Below are 19,443 nucleotides of genomic sequence, written 5' to 3'. Positions count from 1 at the left end.
ACATATGTCAGCAAAACTGGCCTCAGCACTGGGAACAGACTGCATGAGTAAACTGATGCTTCATCCTGTGATCTATCTCCTCCAGTTGGTGCCTCCTAGATGTGCGGCTTCCTTTGTTACTTTTTTTTTTTAATTTCTGCATGATCAGCTCAGACAAATTGTTTCCTTCTCCCTCGCAGGAGTGCTGGAAAATCGGAGAGGATATGACCTTAGATCAGTCATTCAGTGGTAGCAACCCGCCACCATTCCTCTGTTGCCATGCAAAACAATCACTCTTATCTGCTTAATTATCTGGGGCGTCTCATAGCAGCGCACATGGCAATCGCAGACATCTAGGTTGTTTTCCATGTAAAACATAGTCACATGCACTACCTCCAAAGTGTCAACTCAGAAAACCTTTTACACACTTGAGTTCATTTGAACAGTTTGCTCATGCAGAACAGTATTCCAGCAATAAAATTGGGTGGAAATGAAGAAGGCAATGGGTCATATCCAAAGCGTGATGGCGGAAAAGATTAACATGTCAGTGGGGAGCTTTGAGAAGAATGGGGTTGTGGCTGGACTGGGAGTTTCCAGCAGCAATGAGACTCCGACAACATGTATGTCACATCAGTTACAATTAAAAATTGATGGAGTGTAAAGTTGCCAGGGAGATTGAATAAAGGGAGGAAGTAATGCGAGTAAATAACATAAAACACACTAACTTTAAGGTTGCCTCAGTTCTTGCTGCCAGGCATTTCACTTCCACTGATGCATCGTTGTTCTTTTTTTCTTTCACTCTTTCTGTGTGTCATCTTTTCTCTTTTTTTGGGGGGGGAAAAAATAAATCAGCAAGCTCTCTGTGGTGGTTTCTTAAGGCAGAGCACAGACTGCCTGCTTAGTGCCTGGCTTGCATTTGCTGTTGACCAGTGTCCTCAGTTCACCTTTTTCCCAGGTCCCCATCACTTTGTGTTCTGCACGCTCAGCCTCTGCTGACTTCTGTACACTAATTGTCTGTCTTAATTCAGTGCTAAGTTGCTATGAGTGCTAGAACCTTGCACTCAGAAATCCCCGTGGTGCCAAGCTGCTTTGTTCTATTGTGTTTTGTGCAGGATACAGAGAGCCATTTGCTTGATTCATTAGTGAATTTGGGGCTGTAGCTTGCCGCTGCAAATGCCAAAAAACAGGCCGCAAGAGGACTGGAGGTGCCAGGGGAGCGCAGCCTAGTCTGTATTTTTCCTGTGCAGCATGTGCTTGTGGTGGGGACTGCGCGAATGAGCCCACGAGGCTCTTAGCAGGTCTGTCCTATGTGCTTCGGTTGTAGAAGCACAACACAATCTGTCGTGGTTTTAGTGGGGATGAGAATAGGGCCTTTCGTCACTCAAACCAAGTAACTGTTTGAAGGAAATATTTAAAGGTGCAGTAAATTTCACTGTCAAATGAATGCAGAGGCAGCCATTTCACAGTGCCTGGCTGCTCCTCGGGCTGGTAAAGAGAGTGCTGTGTGCTCGAGTGGAGTAGCCTCCTTTTGGCACTCTGTATGCCATTGCATTCTCTCACTCGGTGTTCCTTCTTCCAGGTCACTGCTCTCCAAATTAGGCCAAAAGACAGCATGACCCCATTTGTCACAGGCTCTCTGCATGCTGGAGCATCATGCTTGCTAACTCTTTGTCTCCGGTCTGGTCTGTAACCTGTCTGCTCCAGCAGCCCTTTCCTGCTGCTGCTCTTGCTGGCCTTAGAAGGTCAGTCGTCTGTAGGGCCCAGGACCAAAAGCTTGCTCCAAGTGTAAATGACGATCTGTGCTTCCTGTTGACTCTGTTATTTCCAACTGTGATTTTATCAGACTGTGAGACCTGATCTTCCTGTTTCACTCAGTATTGCTGAGAACTTATTCGAGCTTTTCTCTTGTTATTAGTTTCCATTAATTTGGCTTTGTTACTTAAAAATTTGTGCCTGAGGTGTTTTCTATTGCTGTTGCTCTTGCCAGTGCTTTATGCACGGCTGGCACCGGTCAGCCAGACCCCCTGCCCAGTGCTCGTGCTCCCCACCTGTCTCCACTCGGAGCAAGCTGTTCTCTGCCAAGAGCCAGCCCGCAGGAGGGGAGCACAGGGGTCCCTCCGGCCCTGCAACAGAGTGCAGAGATCAGGGAGCAAGGGGTGGCAGCACGTACAGCAGCAGTCCTTGCTCAGCCTCGGTTGTTACCCAGCAAGGAAGTGTCTCTCTCTGAGCTCTCAGCTGCAGGGCACTGCCTTTGCTGCTCTTTGCAGCCATGTGACGTTCACTGTGGGGACAGAGCTGGGCTTTGACTCATATTTTTAATGTCTTATTGACTTGCTTTTGTTTTGTACAGTGGTAGGAGTTCCCTGTTCACTATCTATCTGTAACTGGTAATTCCTGCTGGCTTAAATAACCCAGGCCATGCTGGAATCTTCCTGTAACTTTTTTGCAAATATTCAAAACCCTCCTTTCCCTGAAATCTTAAGCAGTCTCTGCTACAAATAAAACACTCTTGGTGACTCCTTTCTAAAAGCATACAGAAAACTGTGTCTGACTTGGAGGATTAGCTGTGACTGCACGATCAGCAGGGCCATTTTGGCAGCTTAACAAGATGACTTTTTAGGCAGCTGGAGGTCAAGTTTTCAGGAATACTGAGCATGATTCCTCTTCATAGGAAACCAAACACTTCAGAAATGGTTTCCTCTCGCTTCTGGGAAAGAATGCAGTAGTTGAAAGGAACCAAACTTCCAGCACGGAAATTCAGGGGAGAACAGCCTAGATTCTAGCCAACTTGTAGGGACCTTGGCCAGCCACAGTGACGGGGGCGGATCTGTTCCGCCAGAGTTAAAAGCAAACCCTCTTGGCAAGCAGGCTGTTATTTGGGTTTGCTGAGGCGCTGAAGCTAAGCACTGCTGCCCGTTGGCCTCGGGGACCTTTCTGCAGTCCCAAAATGTGGGAGCTGTTGGTCGCAGACTATTCCTTACAAGAGGTCTTCAGGAATTTCTGCCACAATTGCACCTACAGGAACCGGTCCAATTCGACAGGAAGGCTGGTGTGTGCTGGCAGCATCCCGCTGTGGGCTCACGTCCGTAACAAAGTGCGCGGAGATAAGGTTGGCCTGACTCGCTCGTCTGTTGCTTCGTGGGGGCTCTGTGGTGAGAGCAAGTGGGGAGAAACTTTGCTCTCTGCTGGTTGTCTTTTGGGGGAAGTGGTGCAGGGGGTGGTGGGAAGTGTCATCTCTGTAGCTGACAGCAGCACTGGGCTCGTTTATCGATGAATTGAAAGAAAGTGTGAGCGTGCTTGCATCTAAGCTCTCCTAGAATATACAGGAGCTGCCATTGTTTCAACTTTTACTTCTGCCCTGCAGAGAACTCTGCTTTTGTATGGGGTTTTGCAAGAGAGAGGAACTGTGCTGCAGAAATAGCCCTGGTGTCTTTGCTTGCTGATAACAGTAAATTCCCAACACAGAGTCTAGAGCAGCTGCCTCCTTCCACTCTTACTGTGCCTCAGGTGTTCCAGAGCCAAGGGTCCCAAAGCCATCTCAGGAGGTGCTGAAGTCTGCTTGCTTTGGCTGGGTTCTGGTTGCTGATAGCAGTCCCCCCCACAGGAAGCTCTTTTCTCTTTTGCCAGTGTAGCTTGAGCTGAGTGCTGCTCTTCAGCAAAATCAGATGTGTTTGGACTCTTCAGCCAGATTCCAAATTCCAAATTCTGGAATTGCTGGGTTAGGTCTGAGTGCTTGAGCCAGCTGCTCCCCAGCCTGCAACTGGCCACTCAAAGGAGGTCAAGCAAGGCTGAAAATGGGAGCTCAGAGCTTTGCTTCACAACATGTTTCTAGTTAGTGAATTCTTGAAATAGCAGGGCCAGTGTTCTTCCTGCCTCTGTGCTCAAAGTGAAGTGAAAATAATAGGCAGGTCAAAGTGGGACAGCTTGCCATGATTCCTGGGCTGGCTTTCTCTGTTTCAGCTGGCTTCGTTCTCTGTCAGAACCTGACACAGGTTTGGTTTGTTTAAAGTTACTTGTCTCTGTATGGATTACTTTATATTTCTCTTTGTCTCACTGTAGGGTTGTTATGTCTTCTGAATTCAGTGGAACAGAGTCCTCCTTGGAAGCTATTAGCTTCAGAGCCAAGAGCTATAAAGTTCTTAAGTCTGGCTTTTTATTTCAGTACAATAATTTCTCACTCATCCAACCCCAGCTGTCTCTAGAAGACTGCAGTCCACTTTCCCCAGTTGAGACCAGATTGCAGCATCTGATTTCTGCCATGTATTTGGAGCTTTGTATGGTACTGTGGGAGGAGCAGCTCTTGCAGGAGATGCTGTTCAGCAGCCGTGATCTCTCTTTCATGCGTGATGCTCATGAGCTTCACCATCTCCTTTTTGTGATGTAGCAGATTTCTGTCTTCCTTCAGGCTTGTGCGCAAGGGGCAAAGAGGGCCTGGCCCTGTGATGAATGAATTTTGAATGGTCCTGTGATGAATGACATTTGAATGAATTCAAACTTTTTAAATGCCCAATATCTAAAGCTTACAAATTACTACAGAACATAAAAATGTGAGAGCTTAATACAGAGCCCTTTTTGTGTCCACTGTAAGGTGTGGGGTTTTCTTTTTTTTTTTTTTTTTTTTTTTTTTTGGAATATGTGTCCGTCTGGCATTCCTGTGATAATTCTATTGTAAACCTAGACAGGTCAAACAGAATTAGACTTAATGAAAAAGACAAAGTTGTTTTTTAAAGAGGAGACAGGTAACTCTTTGCCTTCTCTAGATATTTGGAGCAGATGTTTGTGGATGGTTTTTGTGCTTTTTTTAACTAACAAATTACACAAAAGTTCTGCTTTTCAGTACAAGAGAACTGATACAAAAGGTCATAGCCTTTTCATGTCAGCTTTGAATGCTTCACTGCTTACGTTTAATGAACTTCTTTGATGGTTGAAACTATGAGAAGGCTTCCCAAACTGAAGTAAAGCATACAAGTGCACATGCACGCACAGACAAGGGGTTTCCTGTGTATAGGTACACACATACAAATCCTCAATGTCTGATGTAATTTCTGAACCTTGAAAATTAATTTCAAAGCCTCTTTTATGAAAGAAATTGGAGAGCAAAGGAGATCCTTCTTGACTTATGGGGACCCTTAGCTCCTTGGGAGAGAGAGGGAAACAAATAATTTTCCTCTATTTCAAATCAGACTTATTTTCAAAAATGCTTCTCCGTTGCTGACTCCTAGCCCTTTGGGATGGGACAAATTTGGCTGTCCACTCATGTACTGCAGCAATAAATGCAGTCTTCCTGTCTCTGAAATGTGAGGTTATTAGCTTTCATATATTGATTTTTCTCTCAGAGCTTTCCTTTGTTGTTGAGCAGATACTGCACGCATGTTGCTGGATTTTCCATGTAAATGAGCTATCAGCCTGCTTAGAGAATGGCACAATATCTGAGCATCCTGTTACTCAAAACCTGAGAAACCTTGGAATGTGTGGTTTTTTTTCCTGTGGAAATGAAATGACACATTGGAAGTAGTAGAGCTCTGCTCACTTGCAGAAGCCTTTCAGGCTAGCTGACTTGTCCCAGTTCTGTTCCTAGCTCATGGTAACTTCCATGTTTTTCAGCTGGACCCGCAGGCGTTGCAGGACAAAGACTGGCAGCGCACAGTCATCTCAATGAATGGGGTAAGTACAGAAAGCAGAAGTTAGCACTGTTTCTGCACCTTTGATGTGGTTTATTTCTTTGCTATTCATTGCAACATTTAATAAAAAAAAAAAAAAAAAGAAAAGAAAATGTTGTTTGAAATGTAACAGCTGTTCTCTTTTATTCAGGTTGAAGTGAAGCTGTCGGTGAAGTTTACCAGTCGAGAATTTAGCCTGAAAAGGATGCCGTCACGGAAGCAGACGGGGGTCTTTGGGGTCAAGATCGCTATTGTCACCAAGTGAGCTGATGGGTTGAATTTCTCCTTATTGCTTTGCTAGAAAGCCAATTAGCCAGCGGGTTGCACCTGTCTTTACCCCACTGAGGGATTTGTCAGTACAGTCTGCTTCACTTGGGCAGTAGTGCAGATGGCTGGTGCTGCAGAAGGGAGATGCCGGACCTTTTGTGAGCTGCATTTTTTGCATGGGTCAAAAAACAACATGCGCACAGCCTTGGAAACCCAGGGTGTTTACTTTCAGCATATCACTTCTCTGAGTTCCGGAAATGCCCCTTGCCCTTTTAGTCAGTAGTTAGCTGACTTGGTCACAAATTTCCAGAGCCACTACACAGTGATATTTCCTTTCCATAATCGGAAACGTTCAAGTTCTTTGGATCCTGTTGTATTGTTTTAACCCCTGATCTTTTGTCATGAATTGTTTGCCAGAAGAAACCTGTTTGTTCCATCAAATAGTTTGGGAAGTGTGGTATTTCCTCCCTCTGGAACTGCATTAATCTGAAAGCACCAGTGTTGCTATGTAGTGTGGGGCTGTTTGGGAATCCTCAGATTACCTGGGCTGAGTGGGAGACTCCTGGGGCACTAGGGCCCGGCTCTAGCACTCTGGGCAGCTGCATTGCAGCCAGAGCCAGGCTGAGAACTCAGAAAACCCTCTCCAGTTTTAAAAGGAGTTTTTCAGCTCAGTTTTGATTGCCTGCTCAGACTTTCTCCCACCCTATTGTTCAGAAGAGGTCCGCACAGCAAAGCGGCGGGGGTGATCTCAGGGTGATTTCAGCCAGCTTGGCTGGCTGAGGTAACAGGAATTGAGGGCATGGGCTGCACTGAACTCTTCTATTTGGCTTTCTTAAGGAGAGAGAGATCAAAGGTGCCTTACATAGTGCGCCAGTGTGTGGAGGAGATAGAGCGACGTGGGATGGAGGAGGTGGGCATCTACCGTGTCTCTGGGGTTGCAACCGATATCCAGGCTCTGAAAGCTGCCTTTGATGTCAGTAAGTATTTGCGTCTGATGTTTTCCTTTGTGCTGTGAGAACCTGCATGAGCTCCCTGTCAGATGGCTGTGCTATTTTAAATCTTCTGTTCCCCAAGAAGCATTAAGAGGTAGAGATTTTCTCTCACAGGGAATCATTTTAACCCTGGCTGCATGTTTTATTAATATTCTTCAGCTACAGATATGACCGAAGACATACAACAGGATGGATCCTCATACCAAATAACACATTTGTTATTCCTCCCAGCAGACATGATGTGGTGGGTTTGCATGCCTTGCCAAGGCTTTGTAAACGGCAGATACCTTCCTCAGGGGAAGCAGCAGCAATCAGAAGCTGTAATTTTCCTTATTGCTGTGAGGTCTCCAAATTAATAGAAATCCTTGAAATTGTTTGAGAATATTTTATGAAAGGAAGCCAGAAAAATACAAAATTTAAAAAAAAAAAAAATAAAAATCTAAGCTTGGCTGGGAAGAACAGGGTGTTTACCGAAATGGAGATGTAAGGTCAGGGCTCTTGATTTTTTTTTTTTTTTCCTTGACTCTGTGGCTAGATTGATGTGTGCAGACTATAAAATCAGATACTGGTATTTGTAAAACCTTCCTTGATCTTGTGCAGAAAAGTGCTCCTTAGTGTTCTGCGTTTAAAGGAATGACATGTGTGTCCCAAAAGGCATCCAAAACCAGGCAGATGAAACACCTCCAGATCGCTGTGGTACAAAAAGTGAAGTTTCTGCCCTAATTCCAGTCCCCACATGGTGACCTAAGGACCACTGAGCTCTCTTTTTGATGCAAGTGGTCCTGAGATCTAGGCCTGGTGCCTGAATTCACCTTTTCTGCACTTTCTTCATTGTCGTTTGTTTGCTTGTGAAATTTCTTCATTCCTGCATTTTCTTTTCAATCCCCCTAAGCTACTAAAACAATTGATTTATGAATCCTTGGTAGTGCAAGTAAAGTAAGGGTGTTTCATATTTTGCAAACAACTTCTTTGCATTTACATTAAATGCTGTTTTGCACTAACCTTCATGAAACCAGCACTGGCTCTGCTGGTTGACCTGTTTGTTTTTGGCAAAGGAGGTGGTTTTGTTGTTCTTAATAGCATCAGAACTGAAATGCAAGCCCTGAATTGCCTGTGTTCTTTAGCTACACTCAGTGGGGAATTAGACAGCCTCAGAGTCTCTTATTCTAAGCTATTTGAGGCAGAGAATTGGAATAACAACTGTGGTCATTAACAAGAAGTTGAAGTGCATATAAATATAGTCATGCAGAGCCTGTTCCAGATCAGGCCCATTGCTGGCGCAGCATAACTAACCCTGGGTAGTGTGAACTTCCTTCTAGTTAACTTTAAGCTGGAAATTGTTTGCAGTCATTTGTGCAGCACTTCTCAGTTATCAGAAGTTAGCTCATTTAATCCAGAGAAATGTAAACAGGAAAAATCTCAGCTGTTTGGGCAAAGACAATGGATAAACAAAGAGAGTCAAAGCAAGCAAAGGAGCAAATGCAAGGCCAGCAGTTTATTTACCCTACTTCCCCTCTTCCCTCTTTCAGATAACAAGGATGTGTCAGTGATGATGAGCGAGATGGATGTTAATGCCATTGCAGGCACGTTGAAACTGTACTTCCGAGAACTACCTGAACCACTCTTTACCGATGAACTGTACCCCAACTTTGCGGAGGGCATTGGTAGGTAGTAGCAGAAATAACCTTTGATAACAAGCATCTGTGTTAAAGACACTCTCCTGTAGGAGGCTGCTCCTGAAGCAGTACAAAAAACATATTGATAATGTTGGATAGAAGCCTGGAACAAGCTGTAAGGGAAATGAAATGGAGCTCAGAAATGATCTCTGGAATGATATCTTGCACTGGGTTTGATGATGGGCAATCACCACGCTTTTTTATAAATTGAAAATGTCAAGATTTCTGAAGGGCGGGTTAAGAATAGAATGACAGCCTGCTTGTTGAGGTTATGCGTATTGGCTTTTCCTCATTCGGTCTTCCAGGGAAGCCCTTTTTGGAGGGGATATACCTTGCAATATATTAATGCAGGGGAAAACATCCTAATGAAAAGATCCTAATGAAATGTCTGAAAGCATTTGAACTGCTTGAGGGAAAAGGATTCTCTTTCTACCCCTCTAAGAAATAAAGGGAAAAGATCCAGTGCAACTCTGACCTTCTAACTCATGATGCAAGTAGTCTGTTCAGGACCATCCATATCTGTTGGTTTGGTAAATTATGCAGTAAATTATGGGCTGCTGCCGGGAAAGTTAACATTCCAGCCAGACCCAGTACACAGTCAAACTCTCATTCACTGCCAATGGTAATGTTTTATTATTTTCTGTCTTGTAGCACTTTCAGATCCTGTTGCAAAGGAAAGCTGCATGTTGAATCTGTTGTTATCACTTCCAGAACCCAACCTTGTGACATTCCTTTTCCTTTTGGACCATCTAAAAAGGTAATATTTGGATCCTTTAAATACATATTTAATGCTTAAAACAATCTTATTTTGGAAAGTAGAGCCTGTTCTTTGAATATGCACCGAATCAGGCAAATAAAGAATCATTTGCAGATTTGCTGTGAATGCTCATCAGGTAACTATTGTCTCATGCTTGTTTAGTGAAGCACTAAATCTTGAATTCCATTCTCACTGAAACCAGAAGGATTAGAACTGAAGGAAAGGGGTAATAAAAAAGTCTCAGAGCTTATCTAGTGCAACTGCAAATTCCTGCCGCAATATCTCTGTAAAACTGCACCTGCATCTGGAAAGGTTTTAGTGTAACCTGGAAAGCTTTGTCTGTGTTTAAGCACTTGTGAGTCCTGTCTCAAAAGGTGTCTCAATCTAACATGGTATGTCTTTAGAATTCCAGTTTTGTCCTTCTGCTAACTGGAGTTGTCAGTTCCTTGCCTAGACCAGTCTTTCTGATCTTGTCTATGTCTTTGTAATTTGGTAGTAACTGTGAAAAAAAATTCCATGCGTTTGATAGTAATAAAATAGATGTGTTTAATACATACCCAGCATTCTAATTTACATTGTATTGTACACACCAGAGACTGTCACTGCAAAGATGAGAGATGATTTTGTAACTGAGGTTCTGGATTAAATTCCAGGAAATTTGGGTTTGACTTGTTCCTGCTGCAGACTTTTGTGCCCTTAGGTAATTTTTTTACCCTAGGTGCCTCAGTTGCTCACTTAGAAAACTGGCATGAAAAACATTCCTTTATTCCTATCCCATTTTTGTCTGACCAGATAATAAGTACCAGTCTCTTTCCCAAGTAAGCTGTGTCTGTAGAGCTCTTAAGACTGTGGCTGTCAAATCAAAAGAAATGCTTATGCATACAGTTAATTTGGGGACATACAGAGAGAGTGCTTGCTTGAATGTCTATACCTAAAATTTTTACAAAAGGAATAAATATGTTTTTGTACTTCAGGACACTTTCAAAGTCAGATATTTATAAAGATCCACCTTGCCTGATTTTTCTTCTCCTAGGGTTGCTGAGAGGGAAAGTATCAACAAGATGTCCCTGCATAATCTTGCAACTGTCTTTGGACCAACACTGCTCAGACCTTCAGAGAAGGACAGTAAAATCCCTGCTAACCCAACCCAGCCTATAACAATGACTGATAGTTGGTCACTAGAAGTCATGTCCCAGGTAAAATGCTAAATCTGCTATTGAATTTTTTGAAGACAGTCGCTGGGAAACTGTAGTCCTCTGGCAAGGCGTGGTTCAGCTGTCTTTTGTGTTTCAGTGAAGTTTTTAGAAACATAAATAACTTTCACCTCAACACAGACGTTTTAGACTGTTTATAGAACTGTGTTTTTTCAGGCCGTTCAGTTTGCATCTGTACTAACACAGCTTTACATGCAAAAATGTCACAACACGCACATCCTGCATTCTTTGTTAGTGCATAGAAAGATTTTTGAGAACTGTCACACAGTGCTGTATTTCTAGCCTAGGATAAAGGGATGGTCTGTTTTTTTTCCACGATGCTCCTCAACACATAAGCCACCTTCACTGATACACAAAAAAAACATTCTTGCTAGATTCAGCTTTGGCCCTTGCTGCCTTCTGAAGGCAGTGCAGAGAATTGGAGCACAGAGCTGTTAGCTCGTCAGCAAGTTTTGTACTTTCTTTATTGAATGATAGCAAATCCGAAATACCCAGGATGAGAATGAGTTAAAAGGGGTTTATTTTTACCTCTTTCTTTCTCTTTCCAGGTTCAAGTCCTTCTGTACTTCCTGCAGCTAGAGACCATCCCTACCCCAGACAGCAAGAGACAAAGCATTCTCTTTTCCACAGAGGTGTAAATGCCTGTGATACCAACAGGACTCAAAAAAAACTGCTCTTGGCATAAATCTGCCTCTCCAGAGAAAAAGAAGACTGGTGTTTCTTCAGACATTTCTGGCCTGTTCCTGTCCTGGGGAATTATGGTCCTCAGCGCTTCTGTTGTTTGTTAACCAGAGACAAGCTGAAGAGAAAGGAGAAAAATCTCTCTACTTTTGATCAGTAGAAAGAATTGAACTGGAGATGGAGCTGTGCAGAATCTCCACTAGAAGGAGCAATAGACACTTGAACAAATGCACCACAGAGTGTGGCTGTTATTCTTGTTGGGAATGTGACAGAAGGTATTCCTCATTTTATGGATTTATCATAAAGAAACTTCGAGATTTCTACTGGACCACTTGATAGGATACCCTTTTTTGGGTGAGGGGGAGTTAAAAGATCTATCACAACTGTGTCTTTAATAACTGCTGTTTTTAAAGTACTGTTCTAGGCCACAAAAATAGCATTGCTTTGCAAGAAGAGGAGAGAAGGGAAGGGTCTGGGATCTAAGATTCTCTCCTCAGAAATTCAAGTCTTGATTTGAACAGGGTTCTAAAGAAATGGAACAGTTTTGCATACAACTAGAACTTTTTTTTTTTTTTTTTTGCCTCGCCCACCCCTTCCCCTGCAAATGTTTATACAAACTCTAGGGAAGGAGATGCCCTGCTCTCACCTACGTTGCACTTCAGATGTTTGGTTGGGGGGGGGTTAAGGGACCCAGACCCAACGATGTTACAGTATAAAAAAATACATCAAATTAAAGAGAGGCAGGGAGGATTTGAGTCGGTGCTTTGTGATTGTGTTGTTTGTTTGCATATAAAAGCAGGAGCAATACTATCCAGAGAGGATTGCTGAATTCCTTAGACCCTGCCAAACTTAATGAAAATTAATTGAGAAGGCTGTTAATTTCCAACACTCCAAAGAAATGATGTTATCACTGCAAAAATAATTGAAGCATTTCTGGACAAAACAAATTATTAGTGGCTATCAGGTTGGCTGGCTGCTTACTCCAAACTTCTATCATAACAGCTTTTTTGTTTGTTTGTTTTGATACTTGAATTTTTGGAGCCTTTGTACATTGCTTCTACAAGTCTTTTTTTCTGATAGATATAAATACTTTGATAAAATATGTCAGAATGTACTTTATGGACAACCTAGCCAGTAGCATGCACATGTATTCTTCAGAAACTTCAACCCTGTTTTAAATAAGAGCAGTGAAGAAATTTCTGTGGAACTACATACAGCAGTACAAAAGGTCTAGCTAAATACTAGCTTTGTGTTTTCCTGCCTAACTTGGTCAAAGCCACGGGGGTTACATAGGCGTAAAGGGCAGCAGTATTTGTCTAGGGAACTGAAAGCATAATCTAATTGCTTAATCCAGAGCAAAGTGTTCTGGCTATGAAGCAGTTGTGCCAAACATCTTGGGGGAGGTATGAATTATTCCATTTTCATAATGTACTCCAGCCCCCTTTACTTCCTACCCAGTTATGCAGCATCCAGTTAGCGGCAACCATCCGTCACCCTGGCAAGAAGAAAAGAGCAGCTCAAAGATGAGGGAAGGAATCAGCAAGGGAAGAAGGAGGGAGAGATGGAGTTTGAAAGAAGTAATTGGTATTGTTAGGGTGTCAACATCATTTGAGTGGAAATACCATGACGAAAGCAACCCTCCTTATGCTGAATTTCATGTTTTCTGATGAGTAAACTGCAATCTCTCAATTAGAAAAACAAAACCCCAAACAAACAAAGACAACAAAAACACGACAAAAGAGTTTCAAACAAATGGAAATTAAAAAAAAATAATGGAAGGGAAATGGTTTTGTAGTCAATGTAATTCTGACTGCTGCATAATATTAGAAACTATTGTACTGTGAAGTTGCAAATTCAAAAAGGAACAAAGAGAAATTCCAATTTTGTGAGTATATCAACATTTTGCATGCTTTGTAAGGATCCTTATAGGAATTTAATATTGCTTAGTATCCCTTCTTAGGTCTGGGAGCAAACTTCTTTGTAATGTAATGTACAACTAGAAATTCCTTCTCTATTGTATGTATTTCCACTACATTCCAACTTCTGAACCCAGAAAACAGAAAAAATGTTTATAGTAGGAGGTGCTTTTTGGGGGAGGGAGGGAATGAAGGCAAGCAAACTTGAAGGCTTAAATTTTTTTATTTTTTATTTTTTTGCCTTTTTGAAGGTAAAAATTAGTCACAATCTTACAAAATTTTGACTTAAGTCATGCAGACCAGGAAACCACGCTCTGTGGTTTGGGTTTTATGTATTTGTGCTCATTTTTCCATAGCAGTTCTGTAACAATCCTTTGACTGCTAGCTGCATACCTACCCATTCCAAGCTGTTGTTTGGTATATTTGATGCAGTAGCACGGTTGTTGACCTCATTAAAAAGAAAAAATTAAAATTAAAAAACACAAATGAAACAAACAAAAAACAACAAATTACACCAGGTGGTTGCGTGATAGCCTTTTCCTTTTGGTGTTTAGAATTCGTGGCTGCTCTTTGCAGTGTTGAAACTGGAAAGCAATACCATAATGACTGTGCCAATTTACTTTTGCCCAACTTTTTTATTTTTATTTATATAGGAATTTAATTTTAATATTATATTACTGATCTATAGTATGTAACCATGAGAAAATAGCTTTTGCATTGGTTACTGTTACAGGTTGTTGCTTTTAGTCTCTCATTACAATGCTCAGTTCTAATGTAACGTTATCTAACATGCAGGCATGTGGATCAGGGAAAAAAAGTTAATTTAACTTAACCCATTAATTATTTCTGTTAAGTATGAATATGTTTTCCCCAAAGCTGGTAATTTTGGGCTGGAAAGGATAGCACATCTTACTGCTAATGCTGGAATCGTGGACTGATTTGAAATATGATAATTGATTTCTTGATTTTTTTTTAATTTCGCAATCAAGCTTTTTCAAATAGACTTATGTTTTCAGAAATCAAGAATCTCCAAAAGGCTTTTCTTTTCTTTTCCCAGAGATGTTGTGGGTGTGCTTTTTTTTTGAACTTTGTTGTGTTTTTAATAAGCCTTATCATATTTATACATAAAGGGACTTGCAAAACTTGGCTTTCGAGAAGGCCTTCTGATTTCTACACCTATGTATTTGCTTGTGAGTTGTGTCAGAAAACCCAACTCTTCCATTTTCTGCATTAAAAGGTACAATATAAACAACATGAGCAAACTAGCAAAACATTACCCTTTAAACGTGCATTGGAAGTTTATATTCACACTGATTCTAGTGTATTGGAGAGACCTAAAAATGTAACTTCCAGTTACGTCAGTGTGAAACATTAAAACTTGCAACAGAAAAATTTCAGGTGATTAGAATAGTCTGTGTATCTCCAGTTTAAGGAGAGGAGTAAGCATCCATTTCCTGGCATTTAGAAACTATTTTAAAATTCTCATGGATTTTTTTTTTTAACACTGAGGTTTTTAAATTAAAAAAAAAAAAAAAAAAGTAAAAAAGCAAACTAAGGGAAAGAGTTTTAATGACGGTCAAGAAGTAACAATTACTAGGTCAGCCTCAGCTTTGTGTTATGTATGCTTTTTACGGGAGAAGAGTGTCCGAAACCAAATCGAAACACATCCATTAAAATGCTGCTGGTGTTCTTTATTCTTGCACAATTTTAACAAGTTGAGGTAGTAGCTAAGCTATTTCAGGCTGTATTTTAATGCTGCTATTTTTTAATGTATCAGCTAAGGGCAAAATACAGCAGTGCATTCACTATATTTGCTGATGCCCACTGCCTGCCTTGATTGTGACTTTCACTTGCTAATCAAAGGCAATCAGCATGCACCGTATGAAGCAAAACTGCAACATTTTTTGTTGGCCACTAGGTGGTGGAACCACAGAGTATGTTTATGGGAGATGCAGTATTTTTACAGTTTATTCATTTTACCTGTTTTAAAATGTGTTTTACAGTTGTTTATGTTAGTTTTCTATGAGTTTATTTAAACAAATGTACTGTTCTGTAAAGCATACATGGATTTCCAAATTTGCTTGTCACCCCTGTAACACTGGAAGGCATGACAACGTGTTCTTTATCTTAATGTGCCATTCTTTCAAGTATGTATAAAATGTAAATTGACCAACATGGCTTTTAAGGATACTTAAAATATGATGGGAAAAAACAACAAACCAACCCTCTCTGATTCCTCACCGGTTAATCCTTCCTTTTGTTTCAGTGCTTGTTGATCTACTGAGGCGTTATTACGAACATTTTTGGAAGAAATGGAAAATGTTGTAAGAACAGCCTCTACCCATTCCCTTTTGACTTTATTTCAAGAATACAGGGACTTGCAATAACATAAGATTCATACATTCATGCTAGATTTAAGGGATTTGCTTCATTCTGTTCCTCAAAGAAAAATCTGAAAAGGCAAGTAGGATACAATCAGACTAATCAAATTTTTGGTGTAGTTAATAAGTCAGAAATTTGTTCATTCCCTCTTAAATCTGTAGTCCAGATATGTTTTTCTTTGTAAGCTTTGCTAACATTCTGATAGTACTGTAGTCTGAAAAATAAATCTGATACTGTCCACTCCCTTTAACATAGGGTATGTGCAACTGAGATGCTGGAGCTTTCATGTGAGTATTAACAATTCTCCATTCTGAACTAAAATGAAATGAATGTTCACAATTAAGTACATGCATCATCCTTAAAATCAACAGAGGCTCTAAACCAAGCACAGTTAATAATTACTCTTTAACAAAGTTTTAAGGAAGAAAAATAACACAACTGGAAAAAAAAGTATAATTAGGAATCACTCGGATTACATGGTCTGGAACTGTATAGAACACAAATTCTCCTTTCAAGTTACAGAAGAAGGCCTGTGCCTCAGATAACTGTGAGCAAAGACTATCTTGCCAGTAAATAAACATTAATATAGGAACGCTAGGAATTTGGCCACTGTAGCCTCCCAGTTCTGATGTGCTGCAATCCTTTTCTGCTACTAAAAATTCACAGTTCAGTGGTAAGAAAGCAAAGCTTATCACCTGCTCTCTGCATTTTTCCCCTGTGGCAATAGATAGGGAGGAGCAATAGAGTCCATGTGTTAGCAAAGGTGAAACACCCCTGCAAAGGAAAATGCTAACAAAACCAGGAAGTTATACTATAGTTTAAGCTAAAAGTCTGCTTCTGGGCTGCAAGGCTAAAATACCACAACATACTGTAGTGATAAAATGGTTGAAACAGAAGGACCAAAGCAAACTGGAGCGTATGTGTTATCTTGATTCTCCTTCACTAGATTTAGACCTTCTAGGTGAAGCAAATACGTAATTGCTACTGCCAAGAATTAGCAAATTATTAAATGGCTTAATTTGCCACCACTGTTGATTCTCTTTGTATTTCCATGTTATAGCAGAATTGGAGGAGACCCCTGTAAAAGCATGCAGGTGACCCATGTAAATACTTGCCACGTCATATCTTTCCACTGTCAGGTTTCACTTTTCAGTAGGAAAGACCCCCTCCTTTTCCAACAGCAACCACGTCTTCTATTCTGTAGAACCACCGCAGCAGGAGGTTCACTTTATAGCAGGGCTATTCCTGGAGGAAACTAAAATATTTCCAGTCTTCTGGTGCAGAATGTACCAAGTACTGCTGAAGCTCTGGGCTTGTGCAGGCTTGTTTTGCAAATATAAATAAGATTCTATTCTTTTCACCTGTTCAAGCTTATTTGGGAATTAATATGATTACAGAGTGCCCAAGCCTAGCAGAAGTATTTGCTTTACTGCTTGGTTGTAACTGCAGTCATGCTCTAATCATCTTGTCAAAATTATTCATCAGAATGGAGAATTATTTTTGGATTTTCCACAAGAGCTTTTGTTTGTGTAATATTTGCAGTCTCTTTCCCCAGTGGTAAGGCGTTCTGAGATTCCAAGGCATTCTACAGATTAATCATTTCTCTAATCTGCAAAATGATTTATGTTACAAAACCAGTTTATGTCCCTGTGGATGTATGGAAGAAAATATAGCTGCTTCCCGCAGATAACCCTAAAGGAGTGTCACAATGGGTGGAGCCCACCAGTGAGCAGATGGCCTGGGTCCTTAGAGGCTCATATCTCCCCTGGGGCAGTTTAAGCGAGGCCCAGAAGGCAATTACGGGATAAGACTCATCCAGTTCCTCCTTTACAGTGCCTAATTGAATTATCAAAACTCAATCTACATAGACAAGCTCAAATTTCCTTCATTTTAGTCCCATTTTGGTAGAAATTGGGATTACGCTAACCTTAGGGATCACAGAAGTAGCTGAAAACTGATGTATACCTTAAAACTCTCCCATATGCCAGTAATGCAATGTAAGTGCTGCCATAGCAGAAGAACATTGCTTCACAACAGCCTCTTCCAATGCATTCACTCCCTGTTCTCTTCTTTACTGCTTCTCACAGCCTAGGAGAAATCTTACATCAGGCTTCAGAGTAATATACAATAACCTGTAGAATTGCTAAGTAATTTGGAATCCTGGATAAAACTTACCTGTGTAGGAACAGATCTTTCAAAAGGTGGGATATCAGTACTAAAAGTGATTATGAACTATCCAAGGCAGCAAAAAGAGGGTAAGGAATCATCCTGTTGGAGATGACTGAGAACACCACAATGAAATGGTGAATTTAAGTACAAGCTCACAGCAGGACACTGTGAAAATGTTGTCCTTTCTGTGTCTGTCTAGCAAAAATCATAAAACTAAGCCTTCTCTTGCCTATGTAGGTTGTGTAGTTTGTTCTTATCTCTAGTATTACAAGTGTTTATAATCCATGAAGAATTCCAATGAAAGGAGATAATAAGACTATTTATTTAAATATAAATACAATTAAATTATATAATTAGTGCTAAATTATCAGGTGTAGAAGAAAAGCAACTTGTTATTGTTTGGATAATTTTGGATTTCTTCAGAGTTAATATTGTTGGCATTGTTTTAACTCTACCATGTTACAGAGTCTGTTTTTGACATTTTATACTGCTGTTGTCAGTGCTTCAGTATCATAGTGCTCTGTTTTTGAAAAGAAAACCTAATCCTAATAGCTTAATCCTGAAAGGTGTTGAAACTGTACTGCTAAACATCTCTCAGTTTAGGCCCAAAGAGAGGAAGAAAAGGAAGGGGGAAAAAAGGGGAAAAACAGTAATTCAGGATTTTTTTTTTTTTAATATTCTGAGATAAGTGGTAAGAAAAAGGGACACAAAAACTGTACTTGGGGGAAGAAAAAAGTCTAAGGCATTTGTAGCCTTTCTTTGTACACAATGTTAAATAAAATCTCCTGTATCTATGTTTGTCAGGTTCTTTGGGTTTTATTTAATTAAAAACTGGGCCTACATTAAACTGAATGTGTCAATTGCATTTGATTGAGTTTGCTAGAGGTAAGGAAATTACCACTGGGGTTTCAAAATGAAAGCCATTTCGTGTTTTACAAGGTAAAAGCTGTCTTACTTAAATAAAAGCTAGAGGTTAGTACAGGGTTCTTGCCGAATTAAAGTAAAGCAATTATGACATACACAAACAGCTTGTGTGGAAGGGAGGGAAGTAGTTAAGCAAAATGGTACGTTATCAGGTCTGTATCAATCCTTTTGTAGGAAAACTCCTTCAAAATGTAGCTAGTCTCAAACCCCCAACACTTTACATCTGTGTGCAGAGCATGTTAGCTGTAGTTACATATTTGCTAAGAAATCAGCTTCAGCCTCCAGTTCTTTAAATATTGCATTAAATTAGCGTTTGGTGGTAACCAATGTGGAAATTGAATCCGTTATTTAAATCAAGTTCTCTCGGTGCTTTATTTAAATAAAATGTTATTTAAATAATTAATGCAATTAAAGTACATTTATGTTTTAATAAAGTCCAAATTTAGTATAAAATATAAACTCCTCTAAAATAAATATCTACTTTAAAGTTCTTAAACTGTTTTGCATCCAATTGTGATCACAAGGTCACGTCTCAAACACAACATCCAAATTAGAGAAAAAAATAGAGTGGTTAAAGCTACACTGACATGAGATACAAGTCAAGAAAAAATGCGTCATGCCCACCCCTAAACTGGGAAAAGAAGGGGAAACTCAGAGAGTATTACTAATACTTCCTGCCCATGGCATATCTGTATAATGTAATTTCAAAACGGTTTTCAGATAGCTTCTGCAAAATGACCCTCCCTCAATTAGAAAGCCTACCTCTGTAGTTCTACCACACTGAATGTTGCCAGGATACCTGTGAGTGAGCCTGGAAGGTGTTGTG

At 40.5% G+C, this 19,443-nt stretch overlaps 1 protein-coding gene across 3 annotated transcripts in view; it reads left to right on the top strand.

Annotated features, from left to right (window-relative positions):
• The window catches only part of BCR (BCR activator of RhoGEF and GTPase), a 102,081-nt gene extending 83,590 nt beyond the window's left edge, over positions 1-18,491 (top strand). For all 3 annotated transcript variants that reach the window (XM_084538944.1, XM_084538946.1, XM_084538945.1), the window contains exons 17-23: positions 5,584-5,643; positions 5,791-5,900; positions 6,744-6,883; positions 8,428-8,562; positions 9,226-9,331; positions 10,365-10,527; positions 11,094-18,491. In XM_084538944.1, coding sequence (XP_084395070.1) covers positions 5,584-5,643; positions 5,791-5,900; positions 6,744-6,883; positions 8,428-8,562; positions 9,226-9,331; positions 10,365-10,527; positions 11,094-11,183 — 804 coding nt within the window. In that variant the 3' untranslated portion in view covers positions 11,184-18,491. The remainder of the gene's footprint in view (positions 1-5,583; positions 5,644-5,790; positions 5,901-6,743; positions 6,884-8,427; positions 8,563-9,225; positions 9,332-10,364; positions 10,528-11,093) is intronic.
• Positions 18,492-19,443: the final 952 nt, after the last annotated feature.

This window comes from Aythya ferina (assembly GCF_964211825.1).
Source record: "Aythya ferina genome assembly, chromosome: 17".
NCBI classification, from domain to species: Eukaryota; Metazoa; Chordata; class Aves; order Anseriformes; family Anatidae; genus Aythya; species Aythya ferina.
The sequence above is the reverse complement of the archived record's forward strand: the minus strand, read 5'-3'. Positions and strand labels throughout refer to the sequence as shown.